Source organism: Poecilia formosa, unplaced genomic scaffold, assembly GCF_000485575.1.
Source record: "Poecilia formosa unplaced genomic scaffold, Poecilia_formosa-5.1.2 Scaffold598, whole genome shotgun sequence".
Classification (NCBI taxonomy): domain Eukaryota; kingdom Metazoa; phylum Chordata; class Actinopteri; order Cyprinodontiformes; family Poeciliidae; genus Poecilia; species Poecilia formosa.
In genome coordinates, this window is record NW_006800537.1 from 61,796 (window position 1) to 79,734 (window position 17,939).

At 48.4% G+C, this 17,939-nt stretch overlaps 1 protein-coding gene across 2 annotated transcripts in view; it reads left to right on the plus strand.

Annotated features, from left to right (window-relative positions):
* Positions 1-15,084, plus strand: part of atp9b (ATPase phospholipid transporting 9B) — a 22,454-nt gene extending 7,370 nt beyond the window's left edge. The window contains exons 4-30 of one of the 2 annotated variants that reach the window (XM_007541269.2): positions 464-577; positions 953-1,061; positions 1,305-1,363; positions 2,115-2,166; positions 2,259-2,353; positions 2,453-2,533; positions 2,897-2,972; positions 3,109-3,185; positions 3,417-3,577; positions 3,654-3,796; positions 3,932-4,044; positions 4,795-5,043; positions 5,473-5,634; positions 5,713-5,805; positions 7,135-7,218; positions 9,023-9,193; positions 9,258-9,356; positions 9,432-9,521; positions 9,587-9,731; positions 10,113-10,177; positions 10,285-10,440; positions 10,515-10,579; positions 10,879-10,987; positions 11,054-11,111; positions 11,922-12,125; positions 13,349-13,381; positions 14,340-15,084. In XM_007541269.2, coding sequence (XP_007541331.1) covers positions 464-577; positions 953-1,061; positions 1,305-1,363; positions 2,115-2,166; positions 2,259-2,353; positions 2,453-2,533; positions 2,897-2,972; positions 3,109-3,185; positions 3,417-3,577; positions 3,654-3,796; positions 3,932-4,044; positions 4,795-5,043; positions 5,473-5,634; positions 5,713-5,805; positions 7,135-7,218; positions 9,023-9,193; positions 9,258-9,356; positions 9,432-9,521; positions 9,587-9,731; positions 10,113-10,177; positions 10,285-10,440; positions 10,515-10,579; positions 10,879-10,987; positions 11,054-11,111; positions 11,922-12,125; positions 13,349-13,381; positions 14,340-14,476 — 3,000 coding nt within the window. In that variant the 3' untranslated portion in view covers positions 14,477-15,084. The remainder of the gene's footprint in view (positions 1-463; positions 578-952; positions 1,062-1,304; positions 1,364-2,114; positions 2,167-2,258; positions 2,354-2,452; positions 2,534-2,896; positions 2,973-3,108; positions 3,186-3,416; positions 3,578-3,653; positions 3,797-3,931; positions 4,045-4,794; positions 5,044-5,472; positions 5,635-5,712; positions 5,806-7,134; positions 7,219-9,022; positions 9,194-9,257; positions 9,357-9,431; positions 9,522-9,586; positions 9,732-10,112; positions 10,178-10,284; positions 10,441-10,514; positions 10,580-10,878; positions 10,988-11,053; positions 11,112-11,921; positions 12,126-13,348; positions 13,382-14,339) is intronic. The other variant, XM_007541270.2, reaches the window with a different exon arrangement.
* Positions 15,085-17,939: the final 2,855 nt, after the last annotated feature.

Below are 17,939 nucleotides of genomic sequence, written 5' to 3' on the forward strand. Positions count from 1 at the left end.
GGCCTGGCGTGGCATCGGGTGGCGTGTCGTCGGGTGGCGTGGCGTCGTGTGGCGTGGCGTTGTGTGGCGTGGTGTTGGATGGCGACTGGGCGAGTAATTAGCCAACGCTCTCGCGGAGGGGCGGGGCTTGGCACCTGGAGGATTTCTCTGAGTCCCACTCACCTGGATTTTGCTGAATTGATCCACAAAATAAAAGCGCTGAAGGAAGTTGGTGTTTCACATTAAATCTTCCCCTCTGAAAAACTTTGTGCTGAAAAAACGAGGCGGCGGCGCCATCCTCCTGATCAAACGTATTGATCAGCTGATCAGCTCTGCTGCGCGTTAACGTGACACCACGGTGGCAAGACGACAGCGATGACCTGGGGAGGGTCAAAGGTCACCTGCTTCTAGAGTGAAAATGAGTCTTCTGTCCCAGCCGGTCCAACAGAACCAGAACCTGAAGCTGTGCGTTTGTGTCTCCCAGGTTCTGTACCAGCAGTTCAAGTTCTTCCTCAACTTGTACTTCCTGGTGGTTTCGTGCTCCCAGTTCGTCCCGGCGCTGAAGATCGGATACCTGTACACGTACTGGGCCCCTCTGGTCGGCGTCTCATCCTTGTTATCCAGCTTTTATTTGGTTTTTACTTCATTTTGTATAATTATGTTTTAAATGATAGAAATATTTTGAAAACAATTTTCCTCTAATTTTTTAATCTTATTTTTATCCATGTTAAAAATGTAACTTTTAAAAAAAAAATTATAATTTTGTCTAAACCGGGTTTTATTTTATTTACTTTAATTTTCCATTGTTTTTTAGTTTAGAGATATAAAACATCTTTCCTCCTGTTTCATGTTGAGTTTGGACGATGAGTTTAAAATGCAGTTTTTACATCTGCTGCAGATATTTTTTTATCAACATGTTTTATTGAGTAGACTAACGCGGCGCCGAAATAATGGAGCTGCCGGTTCTGCTCAGGGTTTCGTGTTGGCCGTGACGATGGTGCGGGAAGCCGTGGACGAAGTGCGGCGCCATCAGCGGGACAAAGAGATGAACTCTCAGCTCTACAGCAAGCTGACAGTCAGAGGTTCGACACAAACACAGATTGATCTGTTTAGCAGGTTCAGACTCAGAAAATCACGTTTCAGTGTCTCTACTTGATCCTGATGCATAAATATCAGACGTGTAGCTTTAATGTTTTCCTGTTGGAGGTCATTGTTAGAGCATCAGAAATCAATACCTGATGTTTTTTCCACCGCTCTTTAAAACGACTTTCTGATTTGTTGTTTCGTCGCCTTGTTGTTCCTCTGAAGCTTCTTTATTTTTTCAGGTAAAGTCCAAGTGAAAAGTTCAGATATACAAGTTGGAGACCTGATAATCGTTGAAAAGGTAACACTGCCTGTCTAAATCTGTTCTTCTGGGGAGATTAATGTGATTCCATTATAGAGTTTTATACCTGCAGTGTTTGCTGACGGCTCAGCAGAGTGGGTCAGAACCGCCTGCAGGGCCATCACTGGACTTTGTGAAATTAATAATAATAAGAGGGTTTTTCTGTTCCTGAGCAGTCAGTATCTTACCTGCGACATGGACGTCTGCTGGTGGAGAATAGGGGGACTCAAGTATTTCACTGAGATTGGACAGTTTCTCAGCTAAAGTCCTCCTGTGTAATCATAAAGAGAGAAAACGGTCGTTTGGTTCTTAAATCTGAATAAAAGCTGATTTGGGTCAGAAAGCGCCAGGCAGGCCGATCAGAGCGACGCGCCAGCAGGAAGCAGGAGGAGCTGCTGGAAACCAGGGCGGTCCACACTTTCTGGATCATGGACAAAATTCACCAAGTTGAACAAATTCAGGAGCCAGAGGTTTTGTTCCTGCTAAGAAAAAAGTAAAATCATTTATTCTGCATTTTACCTTCTAGCAGACGGCAATTAAATTCTTGAAGGTCTGAAAAAGTCCTTTTGACATTTGCCTTAAATGAAAGGTGTAGAAACTCTGTGGCTCACAATTCAGAGCAGAAAACTCTGGGAATGTTGAATCTGGATCCAACCAGAACCAGAACGGGTCAGACTCCATCAATGAATGACTGATCAGCAGCTCTGCTGCTTCGTCTTCATGCCTGCTAACAGATTTTATTGTTTTGCAGAACCAGAGGATTCCTGCAGACATGATTTTCCTGAGGACGTCGGAGAAAACGGGTCAGTGTCCACGGCCTGACCGAGTCCAGAAGGGTTCTGGTCCGGCCTGGGTTAGTGGTCATAATGTTTTGCCTGGTGTTTGCGTCTCCAAGGAGCCTGTTTCATCCGGACGGAGCAGCTGGACGGAGAGACGGACTGGAAGCTGAAGGTGGCAGTGAGCTGCACTCAGTGCCTGGCAGCGGTCGGGGTGCGTTAGCCGTTAACAGGCGGCTAATTAGCGACGGCTAACGGCACGGTTTTAGTTTTTCGGACGGTTAACTGAAAAGTGCGGCCGGTCTCGTTGCAGGACCTGTTCTCCATCAGTGCTTTCGTCTACGCCCAGAAGCCCCAGCTGGACATCCACAGCTTCGAGGGAAACTTCACCCGGGTGAGCGGCCTTCAGCACACAAGCTGCCGGACCGGTTCTGGTTCTGGTTCTGGAGGAGCTGGCAGGCCGAGTCCTGCAGCTCCTCCTGCTGATTCCTCATGGATCATGACGGCCGGGGGCGGAGCTTCGGGTTCCTGGTCGCTTTCAGGCGGCCATCTTTAGTGATGCTGCTGCTTCGCTCCAGATTATAATCTGCTGAACGGATTAGAAGTTTACTTGTAGAAACGTTTTCAGGAGTTTTTCCTGCAATTTGTTTTGTTTTTTTGTAACAAATAGTTTCATAAACCTGAACGGACCTAAAAATGTGACCTATGAACTTTAGTTGTGTATGAAAACATTTGAGCTTCAGCTTGTTGTTCGCAGGAAGACGTGGAACCGCAGATCCATGAGAGCCTGAGCATCGACAACACGCTGTGGGCGAGCGCCGTGGTCGCATCAGGTGAGGAGGAGGAGGGATGAAGGTTTGGTCGTTTAGATGAATCAGCTGCTCACAGGGCGATGACATCATCAGCAGAGGGTTAGGGTCGGACCTTCTGCCTTCACCGAGCCGCTTCCTTTGTGTCCGTGTTTGGCAGGAACGGTGATCGGAGTGGTGATCTACACGGGGAAGGAGACTCGGAGTGTCCTCAACACGTCCCACGCCAAGAACAAGGTGACGGTTTCCGAGCCAGGTCTAGTCCAATCACCTGAACTCAGCACTAGCGCTTAGCCACAAAGCTAGCGCAGGTTTAGTCCGTTCAGGTCAGCAATAAATGAATTGCAGTGGTGGGTTCTGGAGGTTCTGGGTCGGAGGAAGAGTAACGTGTTTGTTCCCTCCTTGGAGACCTGCTTTAGCCAGCAGGGTGGTTCTGGTTCTGCTAACTGTGGTTCTGACCCCCCTCAGGTGGGCCTTCTGGACCTGGAGCTGAACCGCCTCACCAAAGCCCTGTTCCTGGCCCAGCTGGTTCTGTCCATCGTCATGGTGGCGCTGCAGGGCTTCGTGGGCCCATGGTTCCGGAACCTCTTCCGCTTCGTGGTCCTGTTCTCCTACATCATTCCCATCAGGTGCGTGTGGTTCTGACCCGATCCGCCTCCGGTCGGGTTGCGGAGGCAGGAAGTGAACCTGTGTTCTGATCCGCAGCCTGCGGGTCAACCTGGACATGGGGAAGTCGGCGTACGGATGGATGATCACCAGAGACGAAAACATTCCCGGCACCGTGGTCAGAACCAGCACCATCCCTGAAGAACTGGGCCGGCTGGTCTACCTGCTGACAGACAAGACAGGTGAGCACCAACCAGAACCAGAACCTGGCAGGGAGCGGGTTGTGAGGGCGGTTCTGTCCCTTAAAGCTGCAGGGTGCATCCCGACCCAAAGCAGAACCTTTTCCCTCTGACCCGAACCGCTCGCTCCGCCCGCAGGAACCCTGACGCAGAACGAGATGGTGTTCAAGCGGCTTCACCTGGGAACCGTCGCCTACGGCAACGACACCATGGACGAGATCCAGAGCCACATCGTCCAGTCCTACGCTCAGGTGAGCCGCCGTACCCGCCTGGACCTGCTTCTGGTTCTGGTTCTGGTTCTGCTCTGCATCCAGAACCAAACACGGAGAAGCAGCATTCAGCTTCTATGCAGCACAGTTCTGGAACAAACTTCCTGAAAACTGAAAAACAGTTGAAACACTGAGCTCCTTTAAATCAGGACTAGAAATCAGCTGCTTAGAATCGATTTGATTAATAATAACTGATCAATTTATCTGATGTGTTGATGATTCTGATGTTGGGTTAGGGTTGGAATGAAACGTTTTCAGGTTTCTCAGTTGGAGACTTTGGCTTTTATTTTTGGGTTTTTATGATGTAAAGCACTTTGAACTGCTTTGTTGATGAAATGATCAAATAAATTTGATCGATCGATCAATAGATTGAACGTTCCCAAAGTTCGTTCCATAAAGTTGGAGCTGGAAGGCTTCCCGCCGCTCGGCGTCAGGCGGGGAGTCCAACAGGAAAGCTGCTCCATTCATCCCTGCGCTCCCTCGGGTTCTCCTTGCTGGGTGGTTCTGATCCGGTCCAAGCAGCTGCTGGAGCCGGAACCATCCTCCTCCCTCAGCTAGTGAGACCAGAACTCTGCTGGGCTCGGCCCGTTGGCGGCTCTGGTTCTCCTGCTTCAGCTCAGCTTTCCATCACTTTTTATGATGAATATTCAGTTTGGACCGATCCTATTGCTAGCAAATGGATCAGTCGGAACCGGTCCTGAATCAAAATCCAAAGCTCTCTCAACCTTTCAGGGTCCGACTCAGCCTTCCGGAGGCGGCACCGGGAACGCTGCGGTGGCACGGAGCAACCCGCCGCAGGGCCCCAAGGTCCGAAAGAGCGTGAGCAGCCGGATCCACGAGGCGGTGAAGGCCGTCGCTCTGTGCCACAACGTGACGCCGGTCTACGAGTCGCACGCCGCCGCCGGGGAGACGGAGTCGGCGGAGGCCGACCAGGACTTCAGCGACGACAACCGGACCTACCAGGCCTCCAGCCCAGACGAGGTGAGACGCACCATGATGTCATGACCGCCACGTTGGCGCCATAGCGGCTGAACTTATCGAAACAGAAACCCGTAGACGGTAAACCCAGAAACGGCTCTGAGCCCAAAGTCCTCAGGCAAACGCAGCGGCCGCCCTCGGGGTCCTGAGGGCCTGGGAGCGCAGCCCGAGGTTTATGGGCGAACTGCAGCGGATCGGGGAGCCACAGGCCGACCTGCAGGTGGGAGGAGCCTGACTCAAGAGACCGACTGCACTTCTCCTCCACCTGGAGGATGTTTATGGGCTGAAGGTCAGAGGTCATGCCCTCCTGATGGGGATTTATTTCCTGGCCTGTTACCCTCCAGGGTAGCCAGGGTAAAACTGTAGCCCTGCAGGTGGTTCTGGATCAGAACCCGGTGTCCTCTGTCTGACCCAGATGTTCTGGTCCTGCAGGTGGCGCTGGTGCGCTGGACGGAGAGCGTTGGGCTGACCCTGGTCAACAGAGACCTGACGTCGCTGCAGCTGCGGACGCCATCAGGACAGATCCTGTCCTTCCTCATCCTGCAGGTTTTTCCGTTCACGTCGGAGAGCAAGCGAATGGGCATCATCGTTCGGGTGCGTGCCGCAGCCGCTGCCGCAGCCGCTGCTGATCTCATCCTGCAGGAAGTAATGAAGCTCTTCTGATGTGTTCAGGAGGAGGCCACCGGAGAAATCACCTTCTACATGAAGGGGGCCGACGTTGCCATGGCGACCATCGTCCAGTATAACGACTGGCTGGAGGAGGAGGTACGAACCGGACCTAAAGTATTCACCCCTCTAACGTCTCGGCTCCACTGGTTTTACTGGGACTTCGTGTCCCGACGTGTTTTCAGCCCTCCTGACTCAGCATGATGCTGCCACCACCATGCTGTTTCTGTTTGTTTGTGTTAAAATCATTATTTGTTTGTGATTTGACTCTGAGGTAGAACGGGTCATTTTGGCAGCTGAAGCTTCATCTGAGGGTAGTTCCTCCTCCTCCTCATCCTCATCATCATCATCATCATCACATTGGCATTATTGAGTCATGCAGCGCTGGAGGCAGCTTCTGATTTAATTAGTGACCCAGTTGGTGTAATGAGTGTTTGTCATATTCATGATCAGAGCTGTCGGCTGTAACATCCTGCTGTCAGATCAGCGGGCGGCGCCGCAGCCCGGCCCAATTGGCCCGTCAATAACCAATCAGCAGCTCCATTGGGGTTTTCATATCAGAAATAAAGGGACGTCAGGCTCTCCTTGTCTGTTGATTCCTGTTGGTTATAATAAGGCGTTGTTCAACTGACCCATATCTGCGTTCATACCGGGTCGCTGCACAGAACCACCAGAACCTCTCTGGTTCTCTCCAGAGGATCCGGGGTTCCTAACAGAACCCGACTGGTGGAGTCGCAGGGCTTCCCCCAGTACACTGATGATGATGATGAAGATGAAGGAGGGTTGCCGGTTCAACCCTCCCTGTCCGTCTGACAGTTTTTTTCCTTATTTGTTGCCAATTCATTGCCTAAATTTATGCTGAATAATTGAACATCTGACGGTTAAATCAGGGATTCCGACATTATTTAGACTGAGCTTTGTTTGCCAAGATGCTGTTTAGGAAAAATCTTTTTCATTTTGGGAGAGAGCGATACTCTGAATCACTCAGAGAAATGCACATTTGTCTTTAGATATTTTATTTAGAAAATAAAAGTATCAGCGTCTGAGAGAAGAAGGAAGAAGAAGAAGTGAAACTTAACACACAATTCTCCTTTTATATCTGATCAGCCACCGACACGGTGCCTCCCACCATCTCTCTGCTGTAGGGAATTTCTCCAAGTTTCTCCCATCTCTGGTTAATTGGTACCTCTGTCCCTAATTCAAAGGAGTTTCTGTTGGAAAGAGAAGAACAAATATCTTCACTCCGTTATCAGTTCCATAAGGATGAGACCTGCTCAGAAACCTTCATTTTCATCCTAAGCAGTAAATAAGCGAAAGTTTAATTTTCCAAGACTATGCCCTGAGACCAAAGGTTCTGTTTGACCAAAAGAAAATCCTGTTTTTGTGAAGAAGACTGTGATGAAGGTCGTCTCCTTTGCTTCCGGTCAGTGTGGGAACATGGCCAGAGAGGGCCTGAGGACCCTGGTGGTGGCCAAGAAGTGCCTGTCTGAGGAGCAGTATCAGGACTTTGAGGTAGGAACCCCCCCTCTATGGCTTTCATCAGGTTCTGAAGGTCCAATCCAGCAACCAATCAGCATGCAGACTAAATGCGGGAAATGTAGCAGCTCACCAATTGCACAGCTATTGATTCATGTGCAGCTCTACTTTTTCCATATTGTCTTTCTGGTCACTAAAGATTAATAACATTTATATTCCAAAGGTAAAGCTAACCCAGGAAATGACAGAAAATCCTTCTGGATTCACCTTTTTCATGTCTTAAATCACTTTTTTTGCTCAGGAAATACTTTAAACTGTTGAATTTTTTAAAATAAGTTTGATTTTATAAATATATTGACAAGTCGAAATGTGGCTTAGAAATCAAACAGTTGAGACCAGAGGAACATCAGCACAAACTCTACGGGGGGATTTTTCTGCAATAATTCGAGAGCACACATTTTCAGTCTGAAAGCAGCACTTTGTGTCTTTTGTTCTTTAAAACTTATAATGTTTGTTCTCAAAACTGCTGCTCTCTTTCAAATATTCACTCTGCTCTCTCAAACTTTTCTCCTTCCGCTCAACACTTCTCTCTCCTGGGATCAAATCTCCGCTTGCAGACGCCTCTGCTCAGAATCATTTTCTGCTCTCTGGAAGAGAAAAGTACCGTCGCCTGGCAACCTCTCAGCCAATAGGATGAAAGTGTTGTACTGGGTGTGTTTGTTTCCTTCTAGTGGGTGAGCCTGCGTGGCTACTACTGATTGTAGCAACATGTAGCTGCTCACAGGAGAAGTGACCTCAGCTTTCTGCTCCATGTTACACTAAACATCCGCCAGCAGAGGGCCGCTGATGGCTAACGGCCGCTGATGGCTAACGGCCGCTGATGGCTAACGGCCGCTGATGGCTAACGGCCGCTGATGGCTAACGGCTGCTGATCTTAGGAAGGAGTTTGTTCACTCAACTAAAGAAAATGGGTCCACAGAACCAACTGTGTTACAACTTAGTCACAACATTATATCTAGCCATCTATCCATGATGGATGATTATATATCAATCATTATACATTTATAGTAATATACAGATATGATGGATAGATAGAATCAATAGTAGCCACGCAGGCTCACCCACTAGAAGGAAACAAACACACCCAGTACAACACTTTCATCCTATTGGCTGAGAGGTTGCCAGGCGACGGTACTTTTCTGTTCCAGAGAGCAGAAAATGATTCAGAGCAGAGGCGTCTGCAAGCGGAGATTTGATCCCAGGAGAGAGAAGTGTTGAGCGGAAGGAGAAAAGTTTGAGAGAGCAGAGTGAATATTTGAAAGAGAGCAGCAGTTTTGAGAACAAACATTATAAGTTTTAAAGAACAAAAGACACAAAGTGCTGCTTTCAGACTGAAAATGTGTGCTCTCGAATTATGGCAGAAAAATCCCTCCATAAAACTCCTGCTGCCAAGTGGAAGGTTGGTGATGTGGCCTCGTTTTCAATCAATCAAATTTATTTGTATAGCACATTTCAACAACAAGGCAGTTCAAAGGGTTAGTTTTCACATTTTCAGGGCATTTGTCTCTGGATCAAAGGGACACTACAGATTATAAAAGCTTGGCTATAAACAGACGAATACGTTGTCATAGCTACGGTTTCCTCAGTAAGAAACGGATCTATAGTAACCCTGATTAGAGATCGAACATCTGCATCCAAGACCTTGTATTGTTCTGGAACTTTTCTTTGGGGCAACAAATGGCCCCGGGACCGCACTTTGGACACTCCTTCCTGAGCTAAGAACTGGTTCCTGCACCAGTTCTGGTTCCTGTCTGACCGGGCCCACTTCCTGTCTGAGCAGAGCCGCTACAGCCAGGCCAAGCTGAGCCTGCTGGACCGGACGCTGAAGGTGGCGGCGGTGGTGGAGAGTCTGGAGAGGGAGATGGAGCTGCTGTGCCTGACCGGCGTGGAGGACCAGCTGCAGGCCGACGTCCGACCCACGCTGGAGCTGCTGAGGAACGCCGGCATCAAGGTAGGATCGGAACCAGGACCGGACTCCGGGTCAGGCCGCTCCTCACCGTCCCGTCTCTCCTCAGATCTGGATGCTGACTGGAGACAAAATGGAGACGGCTACCTGCATTGCCAAGAGCTCCCACCTGGTGTCCCGGACTCAGGACGTCCACGTCTTCAAGCCGGTGCGCGGGCCCGCAGCATGACACTGCCGCTTCGTGCAGGTCAGTCAGTCTGACTGTGCGTTTGGCTCTCACCAGGTGTGCAGCCGTGGGGAGGCGCACCTGGAGCTCAACGCCTTCAGGAGGAAGCATGACTGCGCGTTGGTGGTCTCCGGAGACTCCCTAGAGGTAGGAGAGCTGAAACCGGGTCAGAACCAGAACCGGAACTGGGTGCTTCTCTCCTTTCTGTCCAGGTGTGTCTGCGCTACTATGAGCATGAGTTCGTGGAGCTGGCCTGCCAGTGCCCAGCTGTGGTCTGCTGTAGATGCTCGCCCACACAGAAGGCCCAGATCGTCCGGCTGCTGCAGCAGCACACAGCCAACAGAACCTGCGCCATAGGTGGGCTTTCACCGGGTCGGAACCGGACCCAGCTTCCCTCCGGAGCTTCCTGTGGGATTTATTCTTCACTGGTGATCTCAGATTTTGTTGCTGCTGCAGGAGAAGATGAACTTATTATTTTATTGTTTTCACTTGACGAAGCAGGTTTATGCTGTAGTTTAACATCGTAATTTGAAATTTATCAACAATAAATTGTAATTCTTTTAAGAAATTTACTATGATAAAAATGATAAACTTCACAGTAAACGCTCACACCCAGGTTAAGCCACATAAAGCAGCTTCCTGACAGTAGAGCTGGTAGTTCCTCCATGTGACCACTAGATGACAGTCTTCCTGGTTTAGCTGCATGCTAACCGCTGGGAGTTTGGGTTTGTGCTGCAGGAGACGGAGGGAACGATGTGAGCATGATCCAGGCTGCAGACTGCGGCATCGGGATTGAAGGAAAAGTAAATCCTCCTCTTCTGAGATTATAATCCCGTTTACTGTGCATTAACTTCCTGCAGCTGGAGAGCAACCAGAAGCCCTGGTTCTGACCCGTTCTGGTTGTGTGCAGGAAGGGAAGCAGGCGTCGCTGGCTGCAGACTTTTCTGTTTCGCAGTTCCGGCACATCGGCCGCCTGCTGATGGTCCACGGCAGGAACAGCTACAAGCGCTCGGCCGCGCTCGGACAATTCGTCATGCACCGAGGGATGATCATCTCCACCATGCAGGTTCTGCGGCTGTCCCGGTTCTGACCCGATCTATTCTCCAGGACAGTCCTCTGACCCGCTTGTTTTCTCCTCAGGCCGTCTTCTCCTCCGTCTTCTTCTTCGCCTCTGTGCCGCTCTACCAGGGTTTCCTCATGGTCGGGTACGCACCCCTCTGCGCCCAGAACCCAAGGTCCAGCAGAACCAGAGGTCCAACAGAACCAGCAGAACTGGGTGTCCAACTGCCATGAGAACTGCAGGTTCTGACTGGCCCAGTAGGTCCAGGCTTTCAGAATAAAAGCGTGAAGCCAGAATTCTCTGCTTGGCGTTTGCATCAACCCTGCAGGACAGTTCTGGTTCTGTGTGATCAGACCCAGGCTGGGTCTGGTTCTGATGGTACCATATCTCTGGTTCTGATGGTACTGTATCAGGGGAGTAAACCCGTTCTGGTTCCGGTTCCAGGTACGCCACCATCTACACCATGTTCCCCGTTTTCTCGTTGGTTCTGGACCAGGACGTGAAGCCCGAGACGGCACTGCTCTACCCAGAACTCTACAAGGATCTGACCAAGGTACCGAGCTCGGTTCTGGTGACTCCACGGTTCTGCTGGAGGTTCTGACTGTGTTTGTGTTCTCAGGGTCGCTCCTTGTCCTTCAAAACCTTCCTGATCTGGGTTCTGATCAGCATCTATCAAGGTAAGCGGTTCTGGCCCGGTTCTGATGCTTCTTCTCCCAGCTTGCTTCTGTCTGGGTCAGTGGTCCCTCTGAGGTTCCGCCTCCTCTCCCAGTTCTGATCCTTTTCTCAGAGTCTCGGCTTTCTGTCTCTCTGGACCGTAAGCCGATCCGAGCATAGCTGCTAAGCCGTAGCGTGACTTCCTGCCGGCGCCGGGTTTAATTAAAGACCCGAATGGGCCGGGCCTGGCTGGGCCGGGCCGGGAGGCGGCGCCTTGGCTCCGTGTTCCGGAGGCCGCCTGGCCGGAATGCGCCACGATCAGGCCGATATCGCAGCAATTATGCGATCAGTTAGAGGCTGATTACGCTGAATTAGCGCCGCTATCAGGATACCGCAGGTCAAAGGTCAGACGCCTTATCTTCACACTCGCTGGTCCTGCTGGGAGTTTCCCAGTGAGATGTTGGGAGTCTCGGCCGTTTACCGTCCGATTGGCCGTCAGTGGTCCGGAACCAACAGCTGGAAAAAAAACTCTGGAAAATTCCAGATTCCCGCCATTTAGCTCTCTGCTGTCAAACTGGGAAACCCACTGGTTCCCTCATTGGAGACCGCAAACCACAGACTCACCCAGTCCAACTGGACCAGTTAAACCAACCCACCCCAACTATCCTGGTTGAGTGGGAACTCAACAGTTCAACACGTTTTTTTCTCTGATTTTTTTTTCATGAATAAATTCGACTTCAGTGAAATCCTGTTTGGACCTTTTTAAAATGAGAACCATTTCAGTCCTGTTGACCTTTGACCTGAACTCTGACATGTATCTTTGGCACCCCCAGGTGGCATCCTGATGTACGGCGCCCTGGTTCTGTTCGAGTCTGAATTCGTCCATGTGGTGGCCATCTCGTTCACGGCGCTGGTTCTGACGGAGCTGCTGATGGTGGCGCTGACCGTCCGGACCTGGCACTGGCTCATGGTTCTGGCCGAGTTCTTCAGCCTGGGCTGCTACCTCGCCTCGCTTGCCTTCCTCAACGAGTATTTCGGTACGGCTCACGGAACCTTTCCGGACCAGCGTGGACCTGGTAGTTAGGCCGATTCTGGTTCCTGACCCGAGGGGGATGCAAAGAGCGGCCTATTCAGGGAGCCGTCCTGAAACCAGGGTCCCATGGGCCGAGCAGAACCGGTCAGGGGTCCATAATATCTGAGCTCCGGTGGTCTGACCATCAGCGCTACCTCGTCAGATTTTCCTGCCTTAGCACAGATGGATAGATAAGTCTATCTGTTGGTGCTACCCGTCCAGAACTGCTGCCGTCATGTTTACAAACTAAAACTACATCAGGTTGTTAATATTACATACATTGGTAACATTATCTGAGTGACTGAAGTGGAAGCTTAGGAGTTCTGGTTAGCTTAGCATTGGAACAATTTATAAACGCAACGAAACACAAGAAGATCACTTCCTTCATCTGAATATCCTACCCGTTAAAAATGAAAACCTATAGATGTATGCACTAATAATTAGAATATCCTACCTTTTTAAAAATATTTTAAATACTGAGGCGTTTGTAAGAATGAAATTGGGGAAACACGGTTTTATTGGAATTAAACAGACAAATGCCGATCACTAACTCTTTTTTGCACACTAATCCGTTGTATGTCTGATGTCGGTTGCAGCCACAATGTGTGGATTTCACTCGCCAACATTTGGATTCCAGACGGGAGAGCTTACAAAACGTTTCCTGACCAAACATGAAGTCACAGTAAACAAACATGGCCAACTGCAGAGAAGTGGAAGACGTTCCTGGTGCGCCACGCCGTTGTTTAGGGTTCCTCTCCATGTTTCCGCTTCTCGCTTTCTGATTGGCTGCACTCAGCATGCTGTGATGACAGCCCAAGACGATCCGACAAGTTGAATATTCCCAATTTTAGACCGGAGCGTCGGGATGTCCTTCAAAGGGGATCAGATCGTAAAATCTCCCCAGATTATTGTTAACATATTTTTCTAGGATCTTTAAGGATCCTAGAAATTCTGAGGTCATTATGAGGTCAACATGAGGTCACGGAGGGGTCAGGGTCCAGTCAGAGGAGGAAACTGGAAACAATTTGGTTCACCTTTTCCCTCCAGCTGTTCTGAGGTTCTATTGGTTTGGTCCTAATGATGCTAAAGAACTAGAGGCTCCGCCCATCGCTCCTTCATCTTCCTCACTGCTTCTTCTTCTTCTGTCTAATGTCTGCTTCTTCTTCTTCTGTGTGATTTCTGCTCCAGGCATCGGCAGAGTGTCGTTTGGAGCTTTTCTCGGTAGGTTGTCGTCTTTTCCTCACCTCCTGCTGTTTCTGTTAAACCCAACCTGGGTTTCTGTGACCCATCTTGCTTTCCTGGACTTCCCTCTTGCTGGTTCTTGGGTTCAGGTTTGGGCCAAAAGCCAATGGGAGGAGGTGGGCGGGGTCTATCAGGGGGATGTTAGCTCTTCATTGGTCAAAGTTTCTGCATTGATTTAAATCTGAAGCAATAACCCGGCTTCAGTTTCCGGGTTTTCTCTGACTTTGCTGCAGTCTCCTGCTGCGAGTGCTGTAAACTCTTTGCTGGCGATGCCACGAATCTGCAGCGCCCCCTTCAGTAAGGAGACAGAAGCAGGTTGCAGACTGAAGTGACCCAATTACGTTTTTTGTGAAATCTGATTTTCTTCGTGGCCGTTCACTCTTCCAAAGAAAGGCGATTTGTATGTGATCTCCAGTGAGCTGCAAACGACCTGAAAGCGTCCCGCATGCACAGTAGAGGGCGCAATAACGTCACTCGTAGAGAGGAAGCGCAGCGTTTAGCCAACCGCCATAAAAAAAGAAGAGCTCAGTGTTTATGGAAGTAAACACAGATGCCAACGGTGGAGCGTATCTTACAGTCCGACTGGAGCAGCACATCAACAACTCGATCCTCATTGCGGTCCGCCACGCTGGACGCAGAATAGCGACGTTTGTCGAGTATCAAAGACGTTCGGGTTGGATGAATGCGACCTGCCCGAACAGACGGGTTACATTTGAAAAGATCCGATACGCATCGGATTCAGAACCACATATCCACTTGGCCTGTATCACATTGGAGAAGATCTGATCAGTCATGAAAAGATCAGGAGCAGGTCGCATTCAGATAAAAAACCAGATGTGGGTCGCTTCAGCCTGCAGTGTGAACGTAACCTTACACCAAATCTGGAAACGTTTTAAAGCTTCTTGTTAAATTAGTTTGTGTCCCTCTTCTTCCTCAGACCTGTCCTTCATCACAACATGGCCGTTCCTCTGGAAGGTGTCGGCCATCACGCTTGTCAGCTGTCTTCCTCTCTACATCATCAAATACCTGAAGCGTAAATTTTCTCCTCCCAGCTACTCCAAGCTGTCGTCCTGAACAGCGCCCCTGCTGGCCGAAGAGGGAACATGGCATTGCTTCGGGTCGATCTGCCTTCAGCTCTTTTAAATATTTTCTGAAAGCTCCAGTTTGCTTTTATAAACTGATTTTTTTTACTGATGTTTTTTATTTGACGTGTTTACGGCTGCGATCTGTTGAAGGGCGTGAGAAACTCGAGTAATTCCTCATGTTTTCACCACAGACTGGCCATCCGGGCGTAGAACCATCAACCTTCATCCACGCTGAACAGGAAACGTCTTCAGCAGGAAGTGGCGGCTCGTTTTGTGCCTCCCGGGTGTTAAATCCTGCTGAGCTCCTTCTGAAAGCAGCTTTCAGGCAGAATGAGTTTTATCATTCAGTCTCTGCTGGAACAAGCTGCTGCTCTGCCCTGAAAACAAACCTGGATGTATTTTCTAGGGACGGATCGGCCACAAACTGAGTTAAATTTACTGTTTTTTACTGTTTTCTGCTCTGATTCCGGTTTTCTACTGATTGGACTGTTGTGTGTTTCTGTTTCATTCCTCATCTTGCACTGCAGTATTTATTTATAAAAATGTTCCTGATTAATAAAAGAAACTGAATGCAGGAGAAAATGCTGATTTCCAGGCTTGATGAACTTCCTCTGGTGGCCACCAGGGGGAGATGGAGTCTGATTTCTGCACCCATCATTACACACAAGTCACATGTTGTAAAGTAAGTACACCCTTTTTGCTGCATGGGATTGAAGGTTCTGGTGGTTTGCAGGTCAGAACCGTTTGGACCTTCGGTCTCTAAAGTGAAAATTAAACTTTAAAAATTTTGCTGAAAATCCACTAAAACCGCAGGACAAGTTTTTGACTTTCAGGAAATAAAACAGAGTTGGGCGATCTCTGCGGTCAGAACCAGTGGAAGGTTCTTTTGGGTCAGACTGGATTTACTTCTTAGGATGAAGTTATTGAGACTTAATCTCTTCAGAATAAAAGTCATACAATCAAATATTCACGAGGAGACAGAGCTCCTTCCTGCTTTTCTCTCTAAACCCGGTTCTGGTCGTTCGGGTCTTTGGATTTCATTCATTATTAATGCTATGATCTGAAAATATAATTACATGAACTAAGAAGCTGGTCTAGTCAAAGTCCAGACCTCATCCTGACTGAAATGCCTCTGAACATTTCTGCAGTTGAGCAGAACCAGTTAAACAGATGAGAGGTTCTGAAAGGTTGGTTTCCATCAGAAGAGAACATTTAGCTTCCAGAACTTCTGAGCCGTTTGGACTCTGATCAGAACCGTCTGTGTGCATCCAGTCCGCTCTGGTACTGATTAGTGATGAATGTGATGGTCCGATGGCTTCAGCGAGTTCAGAACCGCTTTCATCTCCGTCGCTGCAGGTCCATTTGGGATAAACCTGAAGTTCTGCAGGTCGGGTCTGACTCAGACGTCTCGGTACCGCTCAGTTTGAACATGTTTGACTTATCTTCTGAATCTGGGTCGGGTCCAGATGAACGTGAAGTTCAGCTGGGGCCCACGGGGTCGGTTCTAAACTTTCAGTCTTTTATCTTCGGCTGGTGTCTAACGGGTTATCTGCTTTTATTTTCATGCTTTTAACTTGAAAGGCATCTTCCTTCATCCTGCTGAGCGTCCAGGAAGAGTTCCTCCCTACGGGCTGAAGGACTGCAACTCCATCTGAACTTAGTCTTTGGGTTTCAGGGCCTGAACTGGATTTTTACGAGCTTTTAAAGGACTTTTAGTGGAAGTTTATTTTTGTATAAATTTGTCATTGCGTTAACACGGATCTCTGGTTTAACACAAAAGATAAATCGATGATCTTCGTGGTCAGGGATCAGCGTCCACTTTAGTTTCTCCTTCTTGGGTTAAAATCAGATGCCTGCTTTGGTTTAGTCATTAACTAGTTAGTTGGGTTGGTAATGGTTGGGTCTGAATTAAGCCATGGAATCAGAACTCGTGTTGATATTTGACTTAATTAATTGTAATCAAATTATTTGAGAATTTAATTTTCAAATCTGAATTCATTCATAAAACTGTCCAACTTTACAGCTGAAATATTCTGTAAACAAACGGGGAGCAGGTCGGGTCGCTGTCCAGACTCAACCTGTGATCAGGTGAGCCAACACAAAGAAATGCAGGAAGGATTTAATGGAGAATCGAGGAAATGAGAAGAGGAGGCAGAGAGCGAGATCCAGACCGTCTCTAACATGTGGCAGACGCATCACAGCATATAATGGAACAGGAGTTTGGCAGTGAGGAACAAGGAACGCTTAAGAATGCAAACTTCATTGGTTTTATATTAAGCGGACCGGATCGACCTTCTAATGTCATGAGATGGCTGAACAACCAGGTTTGAGGCGAGCAGGACGCGGCAGTTCTGCAAACACGTCTCCTGAACTCGATTAGCTTCATCCGAAAGTGGCAGCAGAAACACTCAGGCGGAAAAGCCGCGGCTTTTCTCCAAATTAGAGCATTTATTTTTCATTCCTGCAGCCAGAGGAGAGCCACCATTAAGCTATCTTGTTACTAAGTGTTGCTCCGACCAACATTGTTATGAAATTCCACAGCAGCTCTGAGACAAACTCACTGCTCTGAAAGGTCAAAGGGTCGCACAGCTTTAAGGAGACGATGCCACTCAGCACAGGAGAATTCACTTTTCAGCCGTTCTGCATCCAAATATTGCTCTGATCATGTTCCAGGTGACGGAACCAGTTAGTAAGGTAATTTTATTTATATAGCATATTTTCAGCAACAAGGCAATTCAAAGTGTTTTACATGAGTTAAAATGAAATAACAAAATAAACCAAAGGAAAGAAAAAAAGAGGAAAGAAAACTAATCTAATATTCTAAAGTATATAAACTAGGTGCTCCTGTTCAGGGTTGCCAAGTATCTAATTCCATTTCTAAATGGTGAAAGTCTACAGTTTCTGATAAAATAAGCTAAAGAGTGACTCATCTAAATCCTTTTCTGGGTTAAAAGTCATATAAACTCAGCAGTGACTGATCCTGTTAAGTATTTCTGGATTCCAAGTTCGTAGTTATTCTAATTCTGATTCCATTTCTGGAATATAATATATCTATAATATTGATCTAAATAGTGCGTACTCCACAATTTCTGATATTACTAATAAACTAAAATAATCCTTTTCTGGGTTAAATAGGCAGTACTCCACCGTTTCTAACAAAAAAGAGGAAAGGACACATTAGGGCAAATTGAAACATTCAGACAAAAAAAAAGGGCAAAAGAAAGACACGAGTGAAGGCGGTGACGTCAAAGGGCCACGAAGGAACGTTACTGAGCCCCTGGCAGAGTCCGATAAGATGTTATCAAGGCATGATGTCCTTGGGAACGCTCAGCTCCATGGATACAGGAGGGGGTGAGGAGGGAAGAGCGTTGTGTTTACATATCTTCGAGGAGATTGGAAATATGCAGCCCTTCCAAGGCCACACAGGAAAAGCCAATTCAGAAACAGAACGT